Source organism: Colossoma macropomum, unplaced genomic scaffold (assembly GCF_904425465.1).
Source record: "Colossoma macropomum unplaced genomic scaffold, Colossoma_macropomum, whole genome shotgun sequence".
Lineage (NCBI taxonomy): Eukaryota > Metazoa > Chordata > Actinopteri > Characiformes > Serrasalmidae > Colossoma > Colossoma macropomum.
The window spans coordinates 855,288-874,431 of NW_023494806.1; the positions used below are offsets into that span (position 1 = coordinate 855,288).

At 40.5% G+C, this 19,144-nt stretch overlaps 1 protein-coding gene across 1 annotated transcript in view; it reads right to left on the reverse strand.

The window, feature by feature from the left end:
- The window catches only part of galnt9 (polypeptide N-acetylgalactosaminyltransferase 9), a 129,975-nt gene extending 112,715 nt beyond the window's left edge, over positions 1-17,260 (reverse strand). Inside the window, exon 1 of the mRNA XM_036598955.1 lies at positions 16,799-17,260. Within this exon, the coding sequence (XP_036454848.1) occupies positions 16,799-17,036 (238 nt within the window). The 5' untranslated portion in view covers positions 17,037-17,260. The remainder of the gene's footprint in view (positions 1-16,798) is intronic.
- Between the last annotated feature and the right edge of the window lie 1,884 nt (positions 17,261-19,144).

The following is a 19,144-nucleotide window of genomic DNA, read 5'->3' on the forward strand; positions in this document are numbered from 1 at the left end:
CTCTACAGTTCCAGATCAATCGATCAAACCTGATTCGAGACGCTTCAGAAACTCAACCAGCCTCGTGCACATCAAGTTTATCAAAGCATACCTGGTATTTCATTTATCTCTGTCGAGTTATTAACCGGTTTTGATCGTGTTCCTCTTATAGCGCCATATTGCTGCTGTCATATGAAAAAAACTATTTTTTTTCAAATATTGTGTGAGAACACCAGCTGTCCTTTACATTATGTGAACATCTCAAGATGAATGAACCAATAAAAGTGATCCAAAATTATGTACACTAATTTTTCTTCTCCTATAAAGACACAAACAGAACATCTGTAACAAGTTCACACCAATTATAAAACAGATGTTTACTTTGATGCTTCCACTGATTAAAATCATGGAAAAGCAGATTTCCTTCACTTTGTTATAGAGTTTGACACGGTATGTGAACTTCATAAGAGTTTCAAAACGTACTGTTTACACAGCAGTAACTCTGAGCACTGCTTTTGTGATGTCACAAAAACTAACACATTCAAGTATATCTACTTATTGCGCCTAGAGCAGTTTAGCCCCACCCACTCACACTGAAGTTATAAGTATTGTTTCATCTCACACTGCTTTTTGAGTGCATCATTACACAGAGCAGCCAATCAGAACAGAACTTAACATGTGTACGTGTATCAGTTTTAAAGGCACAGTAACAACAAAAAATCCTAAGGGATGAAATGGTCATGTAGAAATGAACTGGTACCAAAAAACAATCATAAAAAAATGTAAAATATAAAAATCAAGACAGATGAAGGATATAAGCCCTTTAACTAATGCATGTTTTAAGTCCATATATATATATATATATAATATATTATATATATATATATATATTATTATATATATATATATATACACACACACACACACAGATTTTCACACAAGTTCTACTAGTAGATAAAGAGAACCAAATTAAACAAATGAGACAAAAATATTAGACTTGTACGTTTATGTATTGAGGAAAACCACCCAATGTTACAGATCTGTGAGTGAGTATGTGAACCTTTAGGATTAGCAGATGATTTGAAGGTGAAATTAGAGTCGGGTGTTTATAATCAATAAGACGGCAACCAGGTGAGTGACCACCCTGTTTTATTTAAAGCACAGGGATCTGTCACAGTCTGATCTTCACAGCACGTGATTGAGGAAGTGTATCATGGCAGGAACAAAGGAGGTTTCTGTGGACCTCAGAAGAAGAGCTGTTGATGCTCATCAGGCTGGAAGAGGTTACAAAACCATCTCTAAAGAGTTTAGACTCCACCCATCACAGTCAGACAGACTGTGTACGAATGGAGGAAATTCAGGACCATCGTTACGCTGCCCAGGAGTGGTTGACCAACAAAGATCACACCAAGAGCAACGGCCTGTAATAGTCCACCAGGTCACAAAGGAGCCCAGGGTAACTTCTAAGTGACTAAAGGCCTCACAGTGGCTAATGTTAATGTTCACCATCAGAAGAACACTGAACAACTATGGTAAGCATGGCAGGGTTGCAAGGAGAAAGCAGCTGCTCTCCAAAAAAAAAACAAAAAAAACAAAAACAGACATTGCTGCCCGTCTGCAGTTTGTTAAAGATCACATTGACAAGCCTGAAGGCTACTGAAACGATGTTTTTTGGACGGATGAGACCAAAATAGATCTTTTTGGTTTAAATGAGAAGCGTAATGTTTGGAGAAAGGAAAACACTGCATTCCAGCATAAAAACCTTATCCCATCTGTGAAGCATGGTGGTGGTAGTATCATGGTTTGGGCCTGTTTTGCTGCATGTGGGCCAGGATGGCCTGCCATCATTGACGGAACAATGGACTTTGAATTATACCAGCGAATTCTAAAGCAAAATGTCAGCACTTCTGTCCGTGAGCTGAAACTCAAGAGAACGTGGGTCATGCAGCAAGACAATGACCCTCAGAACACAAGTCGTTCTACCAAAGAACGTTTAAAGAATAAAGTTAATGTTTTTGAATGACCAGGTCAAAGTTCTGACCTTAATCCTATAGAAATGCTGTGGAAGGACCTGAAGCAGCAGTTCATGGGAGGAAACCCACCAACAGAACAGAGCTGAAGCTGTTTTGTATGGAGGGGCTAAAAGCTCCACAATACCAGATACTGAAAGCAATACTTTTGCCACTCACAGATCTGTAATATTGGATCATTTTCCTCAATAAATAAATGACCAAGTCTAATATTTTTGTTAACAAACTTTCAAGCACAAAATCTCTATGATTATGCCAACTTCTGCTAGCGTCCCTGTAGGATTCAAGTAGTTCTAGGACGTTTCTGGCAGCTCTACATTCAACACAGACATCTGAAGCTTGCAAGACATTCTGTGTCATATTATACTAGCAAGTCATTCCTTGCAGCAGTTTCACAGCGACTGTTACAGAGAGCTGCCGCTGCTAGTTTCCATTTCCAACAACCCTCTGATCAGGTTTAGCTTCACACTGACAGACAGTGATGTATCTGGGACTTTCAGAAGACCTACAGTGAAATTGGTCCCACATATTAGAAATAAAAGAGATTTATTGATTCCGGTCACTGTGTATTTACGCTGATGGTTAATCCACCACATTAACCTTCTCTTTAGCTCCTGAAGTCCTAATCAAAAGGACAGCTCACTTAGCTGTGTCTACCTATTCATGGTATTGGATTACATCATTAAGAAGAGCTCATCTACATGTTGGTAGGCGAGCTGTAGCTCTGATGGAGCTGGTCTCATCACCGTTACTGCAGACACAGCCCTGCAGGAGGATAAACACCAACAACACTAGACCAGAATGACCACAAACACACGAACAGATATGAGGACACTTTAGATGCATCTCCAGAAATCACTACGAGGAGACGATCAGCTGATTGGTGGATCCGTATGACCTGCACATCTCCAGAGTTCAGAACATTCCAGTGTGAGATTTTATTAAACTAATAATAAAATAATAAAAGCTTAAATAATAAACTCATACAGAGATATGAAGATGACGATTCTTATTCACCAGATTATCATTTGATTTTTCTGTCCCACCTTAAATGGAGCTCCAGAATGTACCCGCTGCACCATTTAAGGTGGAATGGAAAATTCGAATAAGAAGCTGGCGAATAGGAAGGCGAATCCAGCTTCATACGGATTGCTGTGTTTTTTTTAATGATGTTAAAAATGCAACAGATAAAAGCATTCGCAGAAAAGAGGATATTAATAATAATCACTGTGATCCGCAGGAAAGCTGGAATCCAGCCATCGAAACGGAAATATGCAGCTGCCATTTTGTGTCAGGTTTGCTGGATTTCAGAGCAAAATCATAAGTTATATAACGTATCAACTGCTCATCAATTTAATGTAGCGTCTTCATTTTCATTTATATTCCTTGTAACTGTAAAGTTTTTGTCAGCATTTGTTAAAAACATACATGATTGTGAGCCTTGTGTTCTACAACCAAGGGGGGGGCTGGACAATGTTAGCTCACCAACACTGCTAATGCCAACCATCAACAATTATCTCGTTTATAATTGCTGTCTGTGTTGCTATGGTGACCAGCAGTCTGCGCTGATCTTCAGGGTTAAAGGGTGAATCAGCAGTTCTACAGTAACTCCAGAGTTTAAGACCATTTATTGTTAAACTGTGTTGAACGATCAGCAGAGCTTTATTTTACTGTAAAGGAGGATTATTTTATTTTTACCTACTAATCTGATTCAGCTGTGGAGCCAACAGGACAGTAAAAGAGCCGCATGTTGCTGTTAAGCCATTAAGAGATTTATAAACTAGCAGTAAAGTTGTATAATCAATTCTAAAGCCAGTGCAGTGAAGCTGAGACTGCAGCTGTAGTTAGTTTGCTGTTCTTGTATGAAGTTCTATGAACACAGTGCTACAGTCGAGAAAACACAGAGGCACAGATCAGTTTCTGAGCACCTTGCAGAACGTTCTGCCACTCGGTCCGACTGAGGGGGCGTATTCCGGCGGGAAAGTGACGTCAATGCGGACCCTCTACACGCTCCCCGCTCTCCATTCGGAAACTCAAAGCAAATCCAGAGGCAAACGTGCAGCGCTGCTTCAGCAATTCCAGATTTCCCGCTACTTTATAGAGCAGATGTTTGATTTATTCAGCATCCAGCCATCTGCTGTACGTTCCACTGCATTGTGTCTATATTTCACATCCGGCGCTCTCACAGCAGCCAGGTTCAGGTGCGTCTCCATCAGCGTGGCTCTAAATTATGCAGCCAGCCTTCACGGAGCGTCTGAGCCGCAGTTTTATGGGTTCCTGGCTAGAACAGACTCTTTTTTTCTGAAAGATTTAGGACCTTGATTAATATATGCATGTCAAAAGTGATGCTGCTCCAGCATAAATATTCATGCGGGCGAGCAGATTGGAGTTTAAAGTGGAGGAAACAATTCCCTGAGGACATTTTAAACACTACGACTCGTCTGGATCCATAAAAAATGGATAGAAAAGCCTCACAGGGTCTTGATTAACTTCCTGAGCACAATGATTATTATTGACCTGAATAGAAACACAAAACCTGTAGGTCCTGAAGAGACGGTGTCAGTGAGGTGCAGATCTCAGGGAGTCGGGTCATTCCGTATTTGACATCGTGCTCATATCATATAAAGTGTTTTAAGTTCTCTTAAAATTGTTAATAGACAAAACTAGAAAAGTGCATTTTCTAAAAACAGTGATGGCACAGCTACTAAACAGATTGTACAGTGTTCCGGGTGGTTGCTAGGGTATAGCTAGATGGCTACTATGGTATCTCTCATGGTTGCTAGGTGGTTGCTATGGTATTCCAAGTGTTTGCTAGGGTATTGTTAGATGGCTACTATGGTATCTCATGGCTGCTAGGTGGTTGCTATGGTATTCCAGGTGGTTGCTAGGGTATTGCTAGATGGCTACTATGGTATCTCTCATGGTTGCTCGGTGGTTGCTAGGGTTCAACTAGATTGCTACTATGGTATCTCTCATAGTTGCCAAGTGGTTGCTATGGTATTCCAGGTGGTTGCTAGGGTATAGCTAGATGGCTACTATGGTATCTCTCATGGTTGCTATAGTATTCCCGGTGGTTGCTAGGGTATAGCTAGATGGCTACTATGGTATCTCTCATGGTTGCTATAGTATTCCCGGTGGTTGCTAGGGTATAGCTAGATGGCTACTATGGTATCTCTCATGGTTGCTAGGTGGTTGCTATGGTATTCCAGGTGGTTGGTAGGGTATTGCTAGATGGCTACTATCGTATCTCTCATGTTTGCCATAGTATTCCAGGTGGTTGCTAGGGTATTGCTAAATAGATTCTATGGTATCTCTCATGGTTGCTAGATGGTTGCCATGGTGATCCACGTGCTTGCTAGGGTGATGCTAAGTGTTTGCTATGGTATCTCTAGTAGTTCCTCGGGTGTTTCTTTGCAGTAGCTATGGTATTGTACATGACTGCTAGGGTATTGCTAGGTGGCTACTATGGTATCCCTAGTGGTTGCTAGGGTGTTGCTTTGTAGTTGCTATGGTACTGAAGGTGATTGCTAGGATACTGCTTGGTGGCTAGTATGGTATCTCTCATCGTTGCTAGGGTGTCTCTAGCGGTTGCTAGGTGTTGCTATGTAGTTGCTATGGTATTAAAGGTGATTGCTAGGGGGCTACTATGGTGTCTCTCATGGTTGCTAGATGGATGCTACAATATTCCGAGTGGTTGCTAGAGTTTAATTCGTTCTCATGGCAAAAGTATCCTACTTTGAATGATTAAATGTCACTAATAATTAATACAAATAACGAATATTTCAAATAAAGTTCGGAAGTTGTTAAAAGAGCTTTTGTACATGTAACAATTTTAATAACTAAGCAGAAAACTTCATTAATATTGATTATGTTCACACTTTAAAATAAAGGCTTATCAATGGTGCTCTGCTTGGACAAATGTGTGTGTGTGTGTGTGTGTACTACATACATATATATATATATATATATATATATATATGGAGGTGCTTTGAAAAAGGTTCTTCACACTGACATCATATTTACAAAACTTGTTTGGTGCACTGAAAGGTTGTTTATAGAACCAAAATTGGAAAAGTGTAGCTGTAATCTCTAAATACAGTAAAATTCCAGGGAGGATCCATCCCAAAGAAACTTTTATCTGAAGCAGAACACAAACTGAGATTTCTAACAAATCATTTCCTATAAAAATAGGAGGAACAAATATTGGGGGTGACAACTGAGCAGCTTCTCCAGCGACAGCAAACACAGACGCTTAGCCGGTGGCACTGAGAGGAAAACTGCAGTATAAAGCTAGAGAGGAACGTCTACTCTGGAGAAATCATCTACTGTCCAAAACAGTTCCTGTTTTAATTTCACCTCGAAGAACGGCTCTTACTCAGATCTGCACGTTCTCTGAATGCATTACTTAAAGCACTCGCAAACAAAGGGTCATGAATGTGTCGTAAACTCATTAAAAGAATTATTACATCTGCGCTACGTTCAGATGAATGTGTACTGCTGAAGGAACATCAGAATTAAGTGTGTAATTAAGTCCAGACAGCTGCATAAACACACACACACACACACACACACACACACACTCACACACTCACACACTCACACACTCACACACCCCTACACTCACACACAGTGAAGGCTGAGCAGAATTAGAAACATTAGGCAAGATAAACATCTAAACTAACCAGAATAAACAAACATTCACAAAATGTCTTAGAACTTAAAGCGACTGCAAACAAATTAAATGTATTCTGTTTATCAAAACGCAGTCGATCAGAAAAGACACAACCATCTCACCACATTCTCCACCAGTCTGAACAACAGTTCACCATGCAAAGATCCATTTAAGCAAACGAATGGTTCTTTGAGCGTTCATGGTTCTACATAAAACCAATGGTCCTCATTCACCAAACGTTCTTAAACCCACTTACACAGTTTTCATAAAGATTCTGACAATCACCGACGTTTTATAGTTACTGACGCCTACGTCGTTACCACGGCAACCCATGCAGATTTGAGGAACAAATCCGATTTGCCTGCAGTCTGAAGACAGACTAATAGATTTGATTCTGTGGTTTCTGACACCGTATGACTCACTGTTATCTACAAAAATGGTCTAAAGTACATTAGCATAGCTTTTTATGGTACTTTAGTCCATTTTTATATACACACTAGACGTTTTAAGACAAGTGCATGATGATTTAGGCCTGCCGTTAGCACCATAAGCCTCCCTTTACTTGTTAGCTACATCAGCCTTGTAGCTCCAGCGCTAAAACTAAAGCAGCAAACATGAGACACCAAACAAGTCTTGGCTGATCAACTACATTTGGAGTAAGAAGGGAAACTGAGAGAATTTGATTTTTCACTCAACTATCACTTAAAGTTTTTAATGCAAACAAAAAAGGGAGAGCGTTATGCTAATGAGCTTATGAATAGTAAACAGGTGAAGCAGATGATCAGCTCAGACCTCGGATGTATAAGAGGGTGTTACAAAGTCCAACTGACATATAGTGTTTTAATTTGATGAGTTTTCACAGATACATACACAGATAATGTGTTATAGTGCATCGCCAACCTAATCAGGAAGTACGTTCACAAATACTTCTTTTGTAGTATGAATATTATGGTGGGTAAGATTTCCATTAGAATGTTAATGTTAATGAAACCTTTTTAGCCAACGGTGTCTGAGCACATCGGAATTAGACCTCCACATTTAACCCATCCGTGCGGTGAAACACCACATACACACTAGGGAACACACAGACACTAGGGGGCAGTGAGCACACTTGCCCGGAGCAGTGGGCAGCCGTATCCACGGCGCCCGGGGAGCAGTTGGGGGTTAGGTGCCTTGCTCAAGGGCACTTCAGTCACGTACTATCAGCTCAGGGCATCGAACCAGCAACCTTCCGGTCACAGGGCTGGTTCCCTAACCTCAGGCCCACAACTGCCCCACCAGAACAGGGATATCATACAGTCTACAAATGTCCAATACAGGCTACAACTACGGGAGTTATAAACATTCTGAACCAGTGGATTTTCTTTACTTGCTAAATTAATACATTTTTCAAATAATTACCAAAATATAAACAAGTATCTTCACTCACAAACAATGATTTCCAAGACATACAAAGAAAGGATGATGAGGGATTAGAAGCTGTGCGTTATGCCTCATGGAGCTGCAGCAAACTGGAATCAAACATGGCCACCACCCCTTTTCAATCAGCATCATGTGACTTTGACCAACCAGAACTTTCCTTCCTGATTAGGACTTTCCCAATAACTCAATACACATGAATGTCCACTAGGTGGTGCAGTCAAGACAGGCCTTCATTTATCAAAAGTATATCCGGTCAAATCTGATCGTAAAATCAGCACATGCAAATTTCACTGACAGCTTTGTAATTCATCAGTTTCAGTTTGGGCGTATCTGTATGATCAAACTCACGTTTGGTAGGAATGTGTGTAAATTTCAGCATAATAGTGTATCAACCTGATCAAAAATAGTAAAAAACAATAATACAAATCATTCTGCACACTGCAATCCAGTATTAAAGAGGATGTACTTACTTTACATGCACATTAGAAAAAACCCATCCTGCAACTATTCCATGTTCCATTTAAAGGTATATTACACTGTGCTTTTGCTTTATGTTACTGACTTCGTCCACAAAATAAACAATACAAAACACAGTTGGTGTAATACACTGCAGTAATACAGTGTTTATATATGTTATTTTAGAAAAATAATCACACAATCACATCACTGAGTCATAAAACATTAAGACGTTTTGTTTATTGCACATTTTATTCCTTCGAATGGCCATAATTTGAATGCTACAATGCCAGCAGGGGGAGCAGGTCACTCAAACTCTGCCTACCAGCAAAGCCATTAGCTCACAAACCTGAACACAGCCATTTTACTGGCTTCCCTGCCAAAACATCTGCATGAATTAGTGCGTGCTTCATGTAAATGATATGTAAATGAGGTGCTGGTAGGCGTGCACTTGATTTCACGCACAGAAGCTGATTGTGCTTAAATCATACAGTCACATCATTGACAAACAAAAACATTAAGACGTTTTGTTTATTGCACATTGTATTCTATCCATTGTTGCCTATCTAACACTATAAAGTTTGGCCAGCAGGGGGAGCAGGTCACTCAAACTCTGCCTACCAGCAAAGCCATTGGCTCACAAACCTGAATACAGTCATTTTATTGGTTCCCTGCCGAAATATCTGCATGAATTAGGGCGTGCTTCATGTAAATGATATGTAAATGAGGTGCTGGTAGGCTTGCACTTGATTTCACGCACAGAAGCTGACTGCACTTGAATCTCTGCTTGTTTCCATGTTGAATGAAAGTTCAACAAATCAGACGCAGAGAAATTTGTACGTCATTAAAGGAGGAGATGAATAAGTGCCACAATATTTACAGTTTTTAGCCTTTTTAAAATGTCACACTACTTGTCTGTTGGTGCACTTTGTCTATTAAAACATCAGAGAAACAAAATATCATGATGCGCTGGGGTGGAAGTGGGCCGGAACGCACCAGAACGTCGTTCCGTGAGTAAAAGCCAGGTGTATTGTGAAAATGCCTTCAAGGTTTGCCACCCTTAATGTGCTCCATTCCTGTTTATAGGTCCATACAGTATTTCAGGCTGTGGTAAAAGCAGATGTGGTTGAGCTGAATAGCTCTAAAGGCTGATCGATGTCGTTTCTAAACATCTAAATGCTACTGGACCTTATATTAAAGCTCATGCTGGTCACTGCTGGATAAAAAATAAACCACTAAAATGGCCAACAGCTTCAAATCTCCACAACAGAACACAGCAATCGTGGAAAAGAAAGAATATGAGGCCATTTACCCCCCCAGACCGAGTCCAGCTCCGAACGCCGATATGCAATCAGCAAGAACACCAGTGCAATTTACACATCAAGCTGATAAACATGTGCACCAGTGAAACACAGGCTGCCAGGGCAAATACTAACGTGTTCTCCACGGCTGCCAGGTCAAATTATAGGATAAATTAAAAGACAGATAAATAAAAACACATAACAGAGCAGGACACGGGGACGGCGTTCGATAGAAGAGGAGAATTTCTCCCCACGCTGAAAGAAAGAAGAGCCTTCGGGGGAAATATGTGGTGGCACTTGTGCAGAATAAAAGCCCTCTCAATCAGGAGGAGACATTAGGGGGCATTTTTTTTTGAAGCAGTGCCTTTTGGCTCTCCTCCAAACGCAAGAGGATAATTCAAACTGACGGAGTGACCCCCCAACCCCCCACCACCCCACCCTTCATACACAAACTGTGCCAGTCGTGCAGAATAACAATAAGATCAGATGGAAGCACTCAGAGCTGATGCAGTACGGCCTCGCTTAGCTTTTAGAGGGAGAGAGAGAGACGGAGGGAGGGAGAGAGGAGGGAGAGAGAGAGGGAGGGAGGGAGAGAGAGAGAGGGAGAGAGAGAGAGGGAGGGAGAGAGATAGAGAGGGAGAGAGAGAGAGAGAGAGAGAGAGAGGGAGAGAGAAAGGCATTTCTATACAGTAGAGCTTGACCAAGATCTGCGCTGACTTGATAATATCAGATGTAGGCGATTTTTTCAGGTCTGGCAAAAATATTGTAATAATATAATTCAAATGTTCTTAACTTTCCAGTTATTATCCTCAAATTTGCTAACATCTTTCAATCTCCAGCAAAGTAAATCTGTATTCCCTTCCCCCGTATGGTGTGAACTATCAGTGGTTCTTACACTACTACAGGTATTATGTTAGGTTATGTATGTTACAGGTGTAGCTATGTTAGGTTATGTATGTTTCAGGTGTAGCTATGTTAGGTTAGGTACGTTTCAGGTGTGGTTATGTTAGGTGAGATGTGTTACAGGTGTGGTTATGTTAGGTTAGGTGTGTTACAGGTGTGGTTATGTTAGGTTAGGTGTGTTACAGGTGTGGTTATGTTAGGTGAGGTGTGTTACAGGTGTGGTTATGTTAGGTGAGGTGTGTTACAGGTGTGGTTATGTTGGGTTAAGTATGTTACAGGTGTGGTTATGTTAGGTGAGGTGTGTTACAGGTGTGGTTATGTTAGGTGAGGTGTGTTACAGGTGTGGTTATGTTAGGTAAAGTATGTTACAGGTATGGTTATGTTAGGTTAAGTATGTTACAGGTGTGGTTATGTTAGGTGAGGTGTGTTACAGGTGTGGTTATGTTAGGTAAAGTATGTTACAGGTGTGGTTATGTTAGGTTAAGTATGTTACAGGTGTGGTTATGTTAGGTAAAGTATGTTACAGGTGTGGTTATGTTAGGTTAAGTATGTTACAGGTGTGGTTATGTTAGGTGAGGTGTGTTACAGGTGTGGTTATGTTAGGTTAAGTATGTTACAGGTGTGGTTATGTTAGGTTAGGTGTGTTACAGGTGTGGTTATGTTAGGTTAAGTATGTTACAGGTGTGGTTATGTTAGGTTAGGTGTGTTACAGGTGTGGTTATGTTAGGTGAGGTGTGTTACAGGTGTGGTTATGTTAGGTTAGGTGTGTTACAGGTGTGGTTATGTTAGGTTATGTATGTTTCAGGTGTGGTTATGTTAGGTGAGGTGTGTTACAGGTGTGGTTATGTTAGGTTCGGTTTGTTACAGGTGTGGTTATGTTAGGTTAGGTGTGTTACAGGTGTGGTTATGTTAGGTTAGGTATGTTACAGGTGTGATTATGTTAAGTTAGGTGTGTTACAGGTGTGGTTATGTTAGGTGTGTTACAGGTGTGGTTATGTTAGGTGAGGTGTGTTACAGGTGTGGTTATGTTAGGTTAGGTGTGTTACAGGTGTGGTTATGTTAGGTTCGGTTTATTACAGGTGTGGTTATGTTAGGTTAGGTGTGTTACAGGTGTGGTTATGTTAGGTTAGGTATGTTACAGGTGTGGTTATGTTAGGTTAGGTGTGTTACAGGTGTGATTATGTTAAGTTAGGTGTGTTACAGGTGTGGTTATGTTAGGTGTGTTACAGGTGTGGTTATGTTAGGTGAGGTGTGTTACAGGTGTGGTTATGTTAGGTGAGGTGTAAAGCAGAGGGAGGTTTAATGAAGATTATAAACTGCATGTTATAGTGACCTCAATATCATCCAAAACAACCAGAGCAAATGTTTATAAGATGTTGATATTTAGGTTTTATACAGTTGAAACAGTCTGGACTCAAACTGACCCCTAAAAACACATCATGTTCATTTTATCTTTACCCAGTTGTTCCCATTAAATTAGGAAAAGTCATTAAATATGCGGCAAAAAAAATCAATGATTTATTTAAAGATGTTAAACATTGAATGAGGTCAAACTGACCCCAAAGATAAAAGGAGGATTATCTTTGAATGGACGTTAATGAAACAGGATTTCTATCAGCTCGATCATTTATATGGATGACTCTACTGAACTGGCTCCAAATCAGAGCTGAAAACACATTGGGGACTTTTAACTGATCTTAGGCTTTAGACTAAAATCCCTTCACTGTGATTGACTCTATGCACACTTTAAAAACATGGCTCTTCAAGGGTTCTTTAGTAAAGAAAATGGTTCTATATAGAACCATGAACACTAAAAACCCTTACATGATTGAATGGTTCTTTGAATAGTATGACTTGGTTATACTTAGTCTGTGTTTCTGATTTCTCCAAAAAAATACATTCTGACCACTTTATTAGAAACCCCTTCCTTGCATCTCCACCTTGCTGGTGTACATTTAGAGACTGTCCTCTATCAATTCAGTAGCCCTTCATTTCTAACCAGAGAACTGCTCTTTATTTTTGGACCTAAAAGATGTGTTTCTAATAAAGTGGCCAGTTAATGGAAGCACAAGGTAGGAGTTTCTAATAAAGTGGCCAGTGAGTGGAAGAACAAGGTAGTTGTTTCTAATAAACTGGCCAGTGAGTGGAAGCACAAGGTAGGTGTTTCTAATAAAGTGGCCAGTTAATGGAAGCACAAGGTAGGAGTTTCTAATAAAGTGGCCAGTGAGTGGAAGAACAAGGTAGTTGTTTCTAATAAACTGGCCAGTGAGTGGAAGCACAAGGTAGGTGTTTCTAATAAAGTGGCCAGTGAGTGGAAGCACAAGGTAGGTGTTTCTAATAAAGTGGCCAGTGAGTGGAAGCACAAGGTAGGAGTTTCTAATAAACTGGCCAGTGAGTGGAAGCACAAGGTAGGTGTTTCTAATAAACTGGCCAGTGAGTGGAAGCACAAGGTAGGTGTTTCTAATAAAGTGGCCAGTGAGTGGAAGCACAAGGTAGGTGTTTCTAATAAACTGGCCAGTGAGTGGAAGCACAAGGTAGGTGTTTCTAATAAAGTGGCCAGTGAGTGGAAGCACAAGGTAGGAGTTTCTAATAAACTGGCCAGTGAGTGCAAGTACAAGGTAGGTGTTTCTAATAAAGTGGCCAATGGACCTGTGATTGGTCAGGATGCTCACAGCACACTGTGATTGATTACAGGACTCATTTGCATTTCATATGCCAATATTGCAATGATGATTAACAAACGATATATCGTGCAGCCATACCACAGTAAACAAAGCACCGTATAGCATCAGTAAAACATGAAAAAGCCTCACGGCGAGGTCTTTCAGGATAACGCCACATAAATAAATAAAGCCACGGTCAATATCATAGCATTCAAGGCACTCATATAAAGTGTCGGTGTAGCGAACAGACCGGGGGTCGAGTGTTTTTCATCAATAACACCAGGCGTGGCGGCTCAGTTTGATTAAACACTACAGAGATAAAGCATGTCCCCGTCCTTTCACTGTACCCTCACTGCGGCCCTATAATGAAAAGATATGACGCACAAACACTCTCCTTTAGCTACGGTTACAGTCTGCATTCAAATAGACTGCCTGCTTATTTCCTTCACCTTTAGAAATGGCCGTAATCTCCAGCGATAACAAACACACACTGTTCGAAAGTTGAAGAGGAGAAATTCTATTGGGATTTGAACTTGAAGGAAAGTGACTGCTGTGTGTTCAGTGTTGTTTTGCAGAAAGAAAATGATAACGCTTCACTGTACACTCTTAAAACGATGGTTCTTCAAAGGTACTTTAGCAAAGACAATGAACTATGAGCACTCAAAGAACCACTTGCATGCTTAAACGGTTCTTTGCCTGGTGAAATGTCCTTCAGACTGATGGAGAATGTGCTGTATATGCATCTATGTAGAATCTTTTCGAGAATGGTTTCTATATAGCACCAAAAAGGGTTATTATGTTGTTACAAGTTTGACATCATAACAACAGCAGAACGCTTTCTCCATCAATCTGAAGAACCACTTCACCATGCAAAGAACCAGTTGAGCATGCACATGGCTCTTTGAGTGTTCATGGTTCTATGAAACCCTTAAAGAACCATATTTTTTAAGAGTGTAGGTCAGTGCTCATAAGCATTTGTTATGAATAAATAATTAAAAAGCATGCTGGTGTTTTGCTGAGTGAACACCTGCTTGTACAGTGGCTGTTAAAATAACAGTATGTTAATATACATAAATCATATCACATCATTTTCATTCACTTCTAATAAAGTATTCAACTGCCACCTTCTCTGGGCCTGAGCTCACTTAAAATGGACTGAGGGGAAGAGGAAAAGTGTCCTGTGGTCCAACGAAACAACAAGACCACTCAGCTTGTTATCAGTGCACAGTTCAAAAGCCAGTATTCATGATGGTGTAGGGGGGCATTAGTGCACATGGCATGGGTGACGTGCTCATCTGTGAAGGCACCATTAATGCTGAATGATATATACATGTTTTGGCAACATATGCTGCCATCCAGACGACGTCTTTTTCAGGGAAGGCCTTGATTATTTCAGCAAGACAGTGTAAAACCACATTCTGCATGTATTACAACTGTATTAAAAGAGTCCGGGTGCTAAACTGACCTGCCTGCAGTCCAGACCTGTCACCACTGATAACATTTTGCGCATTATAAAATGAAAAATACAACAAAGGAGACCCTGAACTGATGAGCAGCTGAAATTCTATGTTACGCAAGAATGGAGAACATATCACTTTCTAAACTACAGCAGCGTCTCCTCAGTTCCCAAACACTTACAGAGTGCTGTTAAAGAAGAAGTGATGAAACACAGTGGTAAACAGGCCCCCGTCCCAACTATTAATGTTGTTGGCATCAAATTCATAAATGGGCACATATTTTTCAAAAAAAAAAACAATAACTTTTCTCAGTTTTAACATTTGATGTTGTCTTTGTTCTATTTTCAATGAAATATAGGGTTTAAATGATTTGCACATTATTGAATTTGTTTTTATTTACAGACACTATAACAACCACTTGTGAACACCGTAGCAACCACATGCAATAGTACTGCAACTGCTTAGCAACAACCTAGCAACCAGTCAGAATAACATAAAAATCAACTGGAACACCATATCAAACATCTACTGACTGCCTGAGACACTATAGGAACGACCTAGCAACCATGTGCTATAACTTTGCTTCTGCTTAGCAACAACCTAGCAACCACTCAGAACAACAAAAAAAATAAACTGGAACATTATATCAATATCACTATCACTGTAGCAGCCACCTAGCAACCATATGCAATAGCACTGTTTCTGCTTAGCAACAACCTACCACTCAGAATACCATCACAACAAAGTGGAACACCATGTCGAACACTTAGCAATTGCCTTAGACACTATAGCAACCATCAGCAACCACATGCAATAGCACTGTTTCTGCTTAGCGACAACCTAGCAACCACTCAGAATACCACAGAAAAGTAAACCGGAACACCACACCAATATCACAATATCACTATCACTATAGCAACCACCTAGCAACCATGTGCGATACTATAGCGACTGCTTAGCAACAACCTAGCAACCACTCAGAATACTACAAAACAGCTACTAAAATCCTTGCATCCACCTGGAAAACCATAGCAAAAGCTGGTTAAATAACCAAAGAAAGAAAACACCACCATCTCACTGCTCTTAAGAACAAAACAACCTAAAATCATAATCACAGCATAAACACTCTGCTTCTTTCACTCGTTCAGTTCAACCTCATTGATTTTAAAACACTCATTTTCATCATCATCATCGTCGTTAACCGCTTAGTCCAGCTAGGGTCATGGTAGCAGTTGGGAGAGCAGAGAATCCCAGACGACCCTGTCCCCCGCAACTTCCTCCAGCTCATTCCCGGGGACCCCAAGCCAACCTGGAGATATAATCCCTCCAGCGGGTCCTAGGACGACCCCGGGGTCTTGTCCCGGTAGGCCGTGCCTGGTACACCCCCACCTGGAGGTGTCCAGGGGGCATCCGGATCAGATGCCCGAACCACCTCAGCTGGCTCCTCTCAATGCGGAGGAGTAGCGGCTCTACTCCGAGCTCCTCCCGGATGGCCGAGTGTAGCCCGCCACCCTGCGAAGAAAGCTTATTTCCACCGCTTGTATTCGCGATCTCATTCTTTTGGTCATTACCCACAGCTCATGACCATAGGTGAGGGTGGGGATGTAGACCGACCAGTAAACCCTCTTCACCACTACAGTCCGGTACAGTGACCGCATTACTGCTGCCACCTGTCCCAGCCTGCGGTCGATCTCACCATCCCTCTTCCCATCACTTGTGAACAAGACCCTGAGATACTTAAACTCCTCCACCTGGGGCAAGTCCTTTCCCCCTACCTGGAGTGGGCATGCCATCCTTTTCCGGACACTCATTTTTAATGTCATTAATTGTAATCAAATTAATTTTGTCAAGCCACCTTAAAGTCCATCCCCAAACGTTCCTGTTCCAGCTCTGCTCTGAAACCGCGAACACTCACCGTTCAGCTGGTTGTAGACCACATCCTCCAGGCGCTCCAGCCTCTGCAGAATGGACTGCCTGTCCAAGCCGGTCACTTTACCATTCCTGCTCCTCAGCCTCTGATCCGACGCCCTGCCGATCTGCACCAGCTCCTCGGAGCGGTCCTGAATCCGACAGTACACCGAGAACAGGATGATCCCCACAAAGACCAGGATGTTGACCGTCAGCAGAGTTTTGATTTTGCGTGCCACAGCCATTAAAGCCAGGTGGAGCCGGTCAGGCTGACGGCCTCAACAACCTTCAAGCTTTATTCCATTTACACAGTTTATTTCAGCGCAGTGGGTGTTTCTGTGGTTTCTGAACAACCTGGTGCTCTGAAAGGCGTCCTTCTACAACCGGGAGGTGTCCTTTCAGCACCACGGATAAAAATAAAAACCTTGACGTTCAAATATTTTGTAAAAAGAGCTGTCCTTTCATCACAGACACACTTTTCACTGTAAATCCAAAATATTAGCTTTAAAGGCTGAAGACTTCCAGCATATCAGAGCGTTTGAGTTAAATACCTAATATTTAAGGAATTTTCAATCAAATTATCAAAATTATTTTGTTGCTTCTTCAAAGCAAACATGTTTGAGACACTTGCGTTATACAAATTAAACTCACAATGATGATGCTGATGTTTAGTATTATTATTGTTGTTGTTGTTGTTGTTGTTATTGTTGGTAAATAAGCATTAGCATTCCAGAATTAGAACTGAAGCTAAATTTGTGTTTAGTTTATATATGTTTTCGCAGCGCTGGTTCCTTCAAGCTCCTTGGTGTTTTTTGGCTCCAAGAGTTTTCCAAATCCAGAGTTTTATCCAGAACCTTATCCAGAAGATGTCCCTTCAACACCACGCTGATGTTTACAGTCTCATCCAGAAGCTTCTCTCTCAGCTCTGCATATGAAGGACTTTGAAGAACCTGAGTTTTTGGAGAAAAGCGCTGCTCCTGCAACACCACGAACCGAATCTCAGCGCTGTTGGCTTGTTTGCTGGATGAGATGGTCCTGGACGTTCTTCACGCTCCTCGGCTTTGAGGTCTCGCCACTCGTCTACTCTACAAATCAGACAAACATATTAGGAAAAATATTTTTAAATTTAAATTTTAAATTAAATTTACAAGAACAATTTTTTTTTTTTAGATTTTCAGAATTTGTTTTTATTCCCACCCCTTTTTTTTACCCCCGTGTTTATGTTTTATGTAAAGCTACATTCAATGTATGAATGTGCTATATAAACACAGTTCATTAATATTAATATTATTATTAATAAGACAAATAAAGAACAGTGCGTGCTTTGGAGACGGTGAATGTTTAAGTGTGAAATAACTTCAGGTATATTAAATTTAGTCAAATTAAGTCAAAGCTTTGCAATAACTTGTCATATTAGTTATTTAAGATTTTGTACACTATACTCTTATAAATAAAGGCGCCCAAAGGAATAACGGTGATGGTTTTGGTTCCCTGAAGAACCTTCCAGTGGATGGTTGTTTAGAGAAACATTTTGGTTAATGAGAAGTTCAGAGTGAAGAACCTTTTTAAAGTGTAAAATTGGTAAATTGTAAAATTTAATTGATGCAGAACCTTTAAATTATGTGTAGTCACACTGTCATTTACAAAAGAGGTTCTTTAGGAAAGCATGAGTGGTTCTTCTACTGTGTGGCTGTGACCTTGTTCTAAAGGCGAACCATAATTAATACAGTGTAGATATCAATATTACAACGAAACACTAAAGGTAATTTCAGTGAGTTTAGTTTCATTCTACAAATATTTTTGAACCGCAATAAACGATTACATGTTAAATAATATGCAGTGATTTTCTATCAACTTTTAGCCACAAGATTTGATCATCACTTCGAGATTTGAGGCGTTCCGAATGTGAATTTTGTTATCTTTTTATTCATTCTAGAACCTTCTACAGATCTGTTCTTCATTCTGCACATTTCTTCATCTTACAGCTTCACAATGATTATTTAAAATCAGTGACATTGTAGAGCACCAGCATCAGATTAGAACCATTTTATACACTCTTAAGGGTTCTTTAGTAAAGAGAATGGTTCTGTTTAGAACCATGAGTTGTACATAGACACATTAGCATGATTAAACAGTTCTTAGCATGGTGAGATGGTTCTTCAGATTGAGCCTTTTTGTGAAAATGGTCCTATATAGCACCAAAAGGGTTATTCTATTGCTATAAGCTTGCCATCATAATTATAGCAGAACCCTTTTTGGTGCTAGATAGAACCATTTCTAACACATTCTCCATCAATCTAAAAAATGATTTCACCGTGCAAAGAACCTTTTAATCATGCAAATGGTTCTTTGA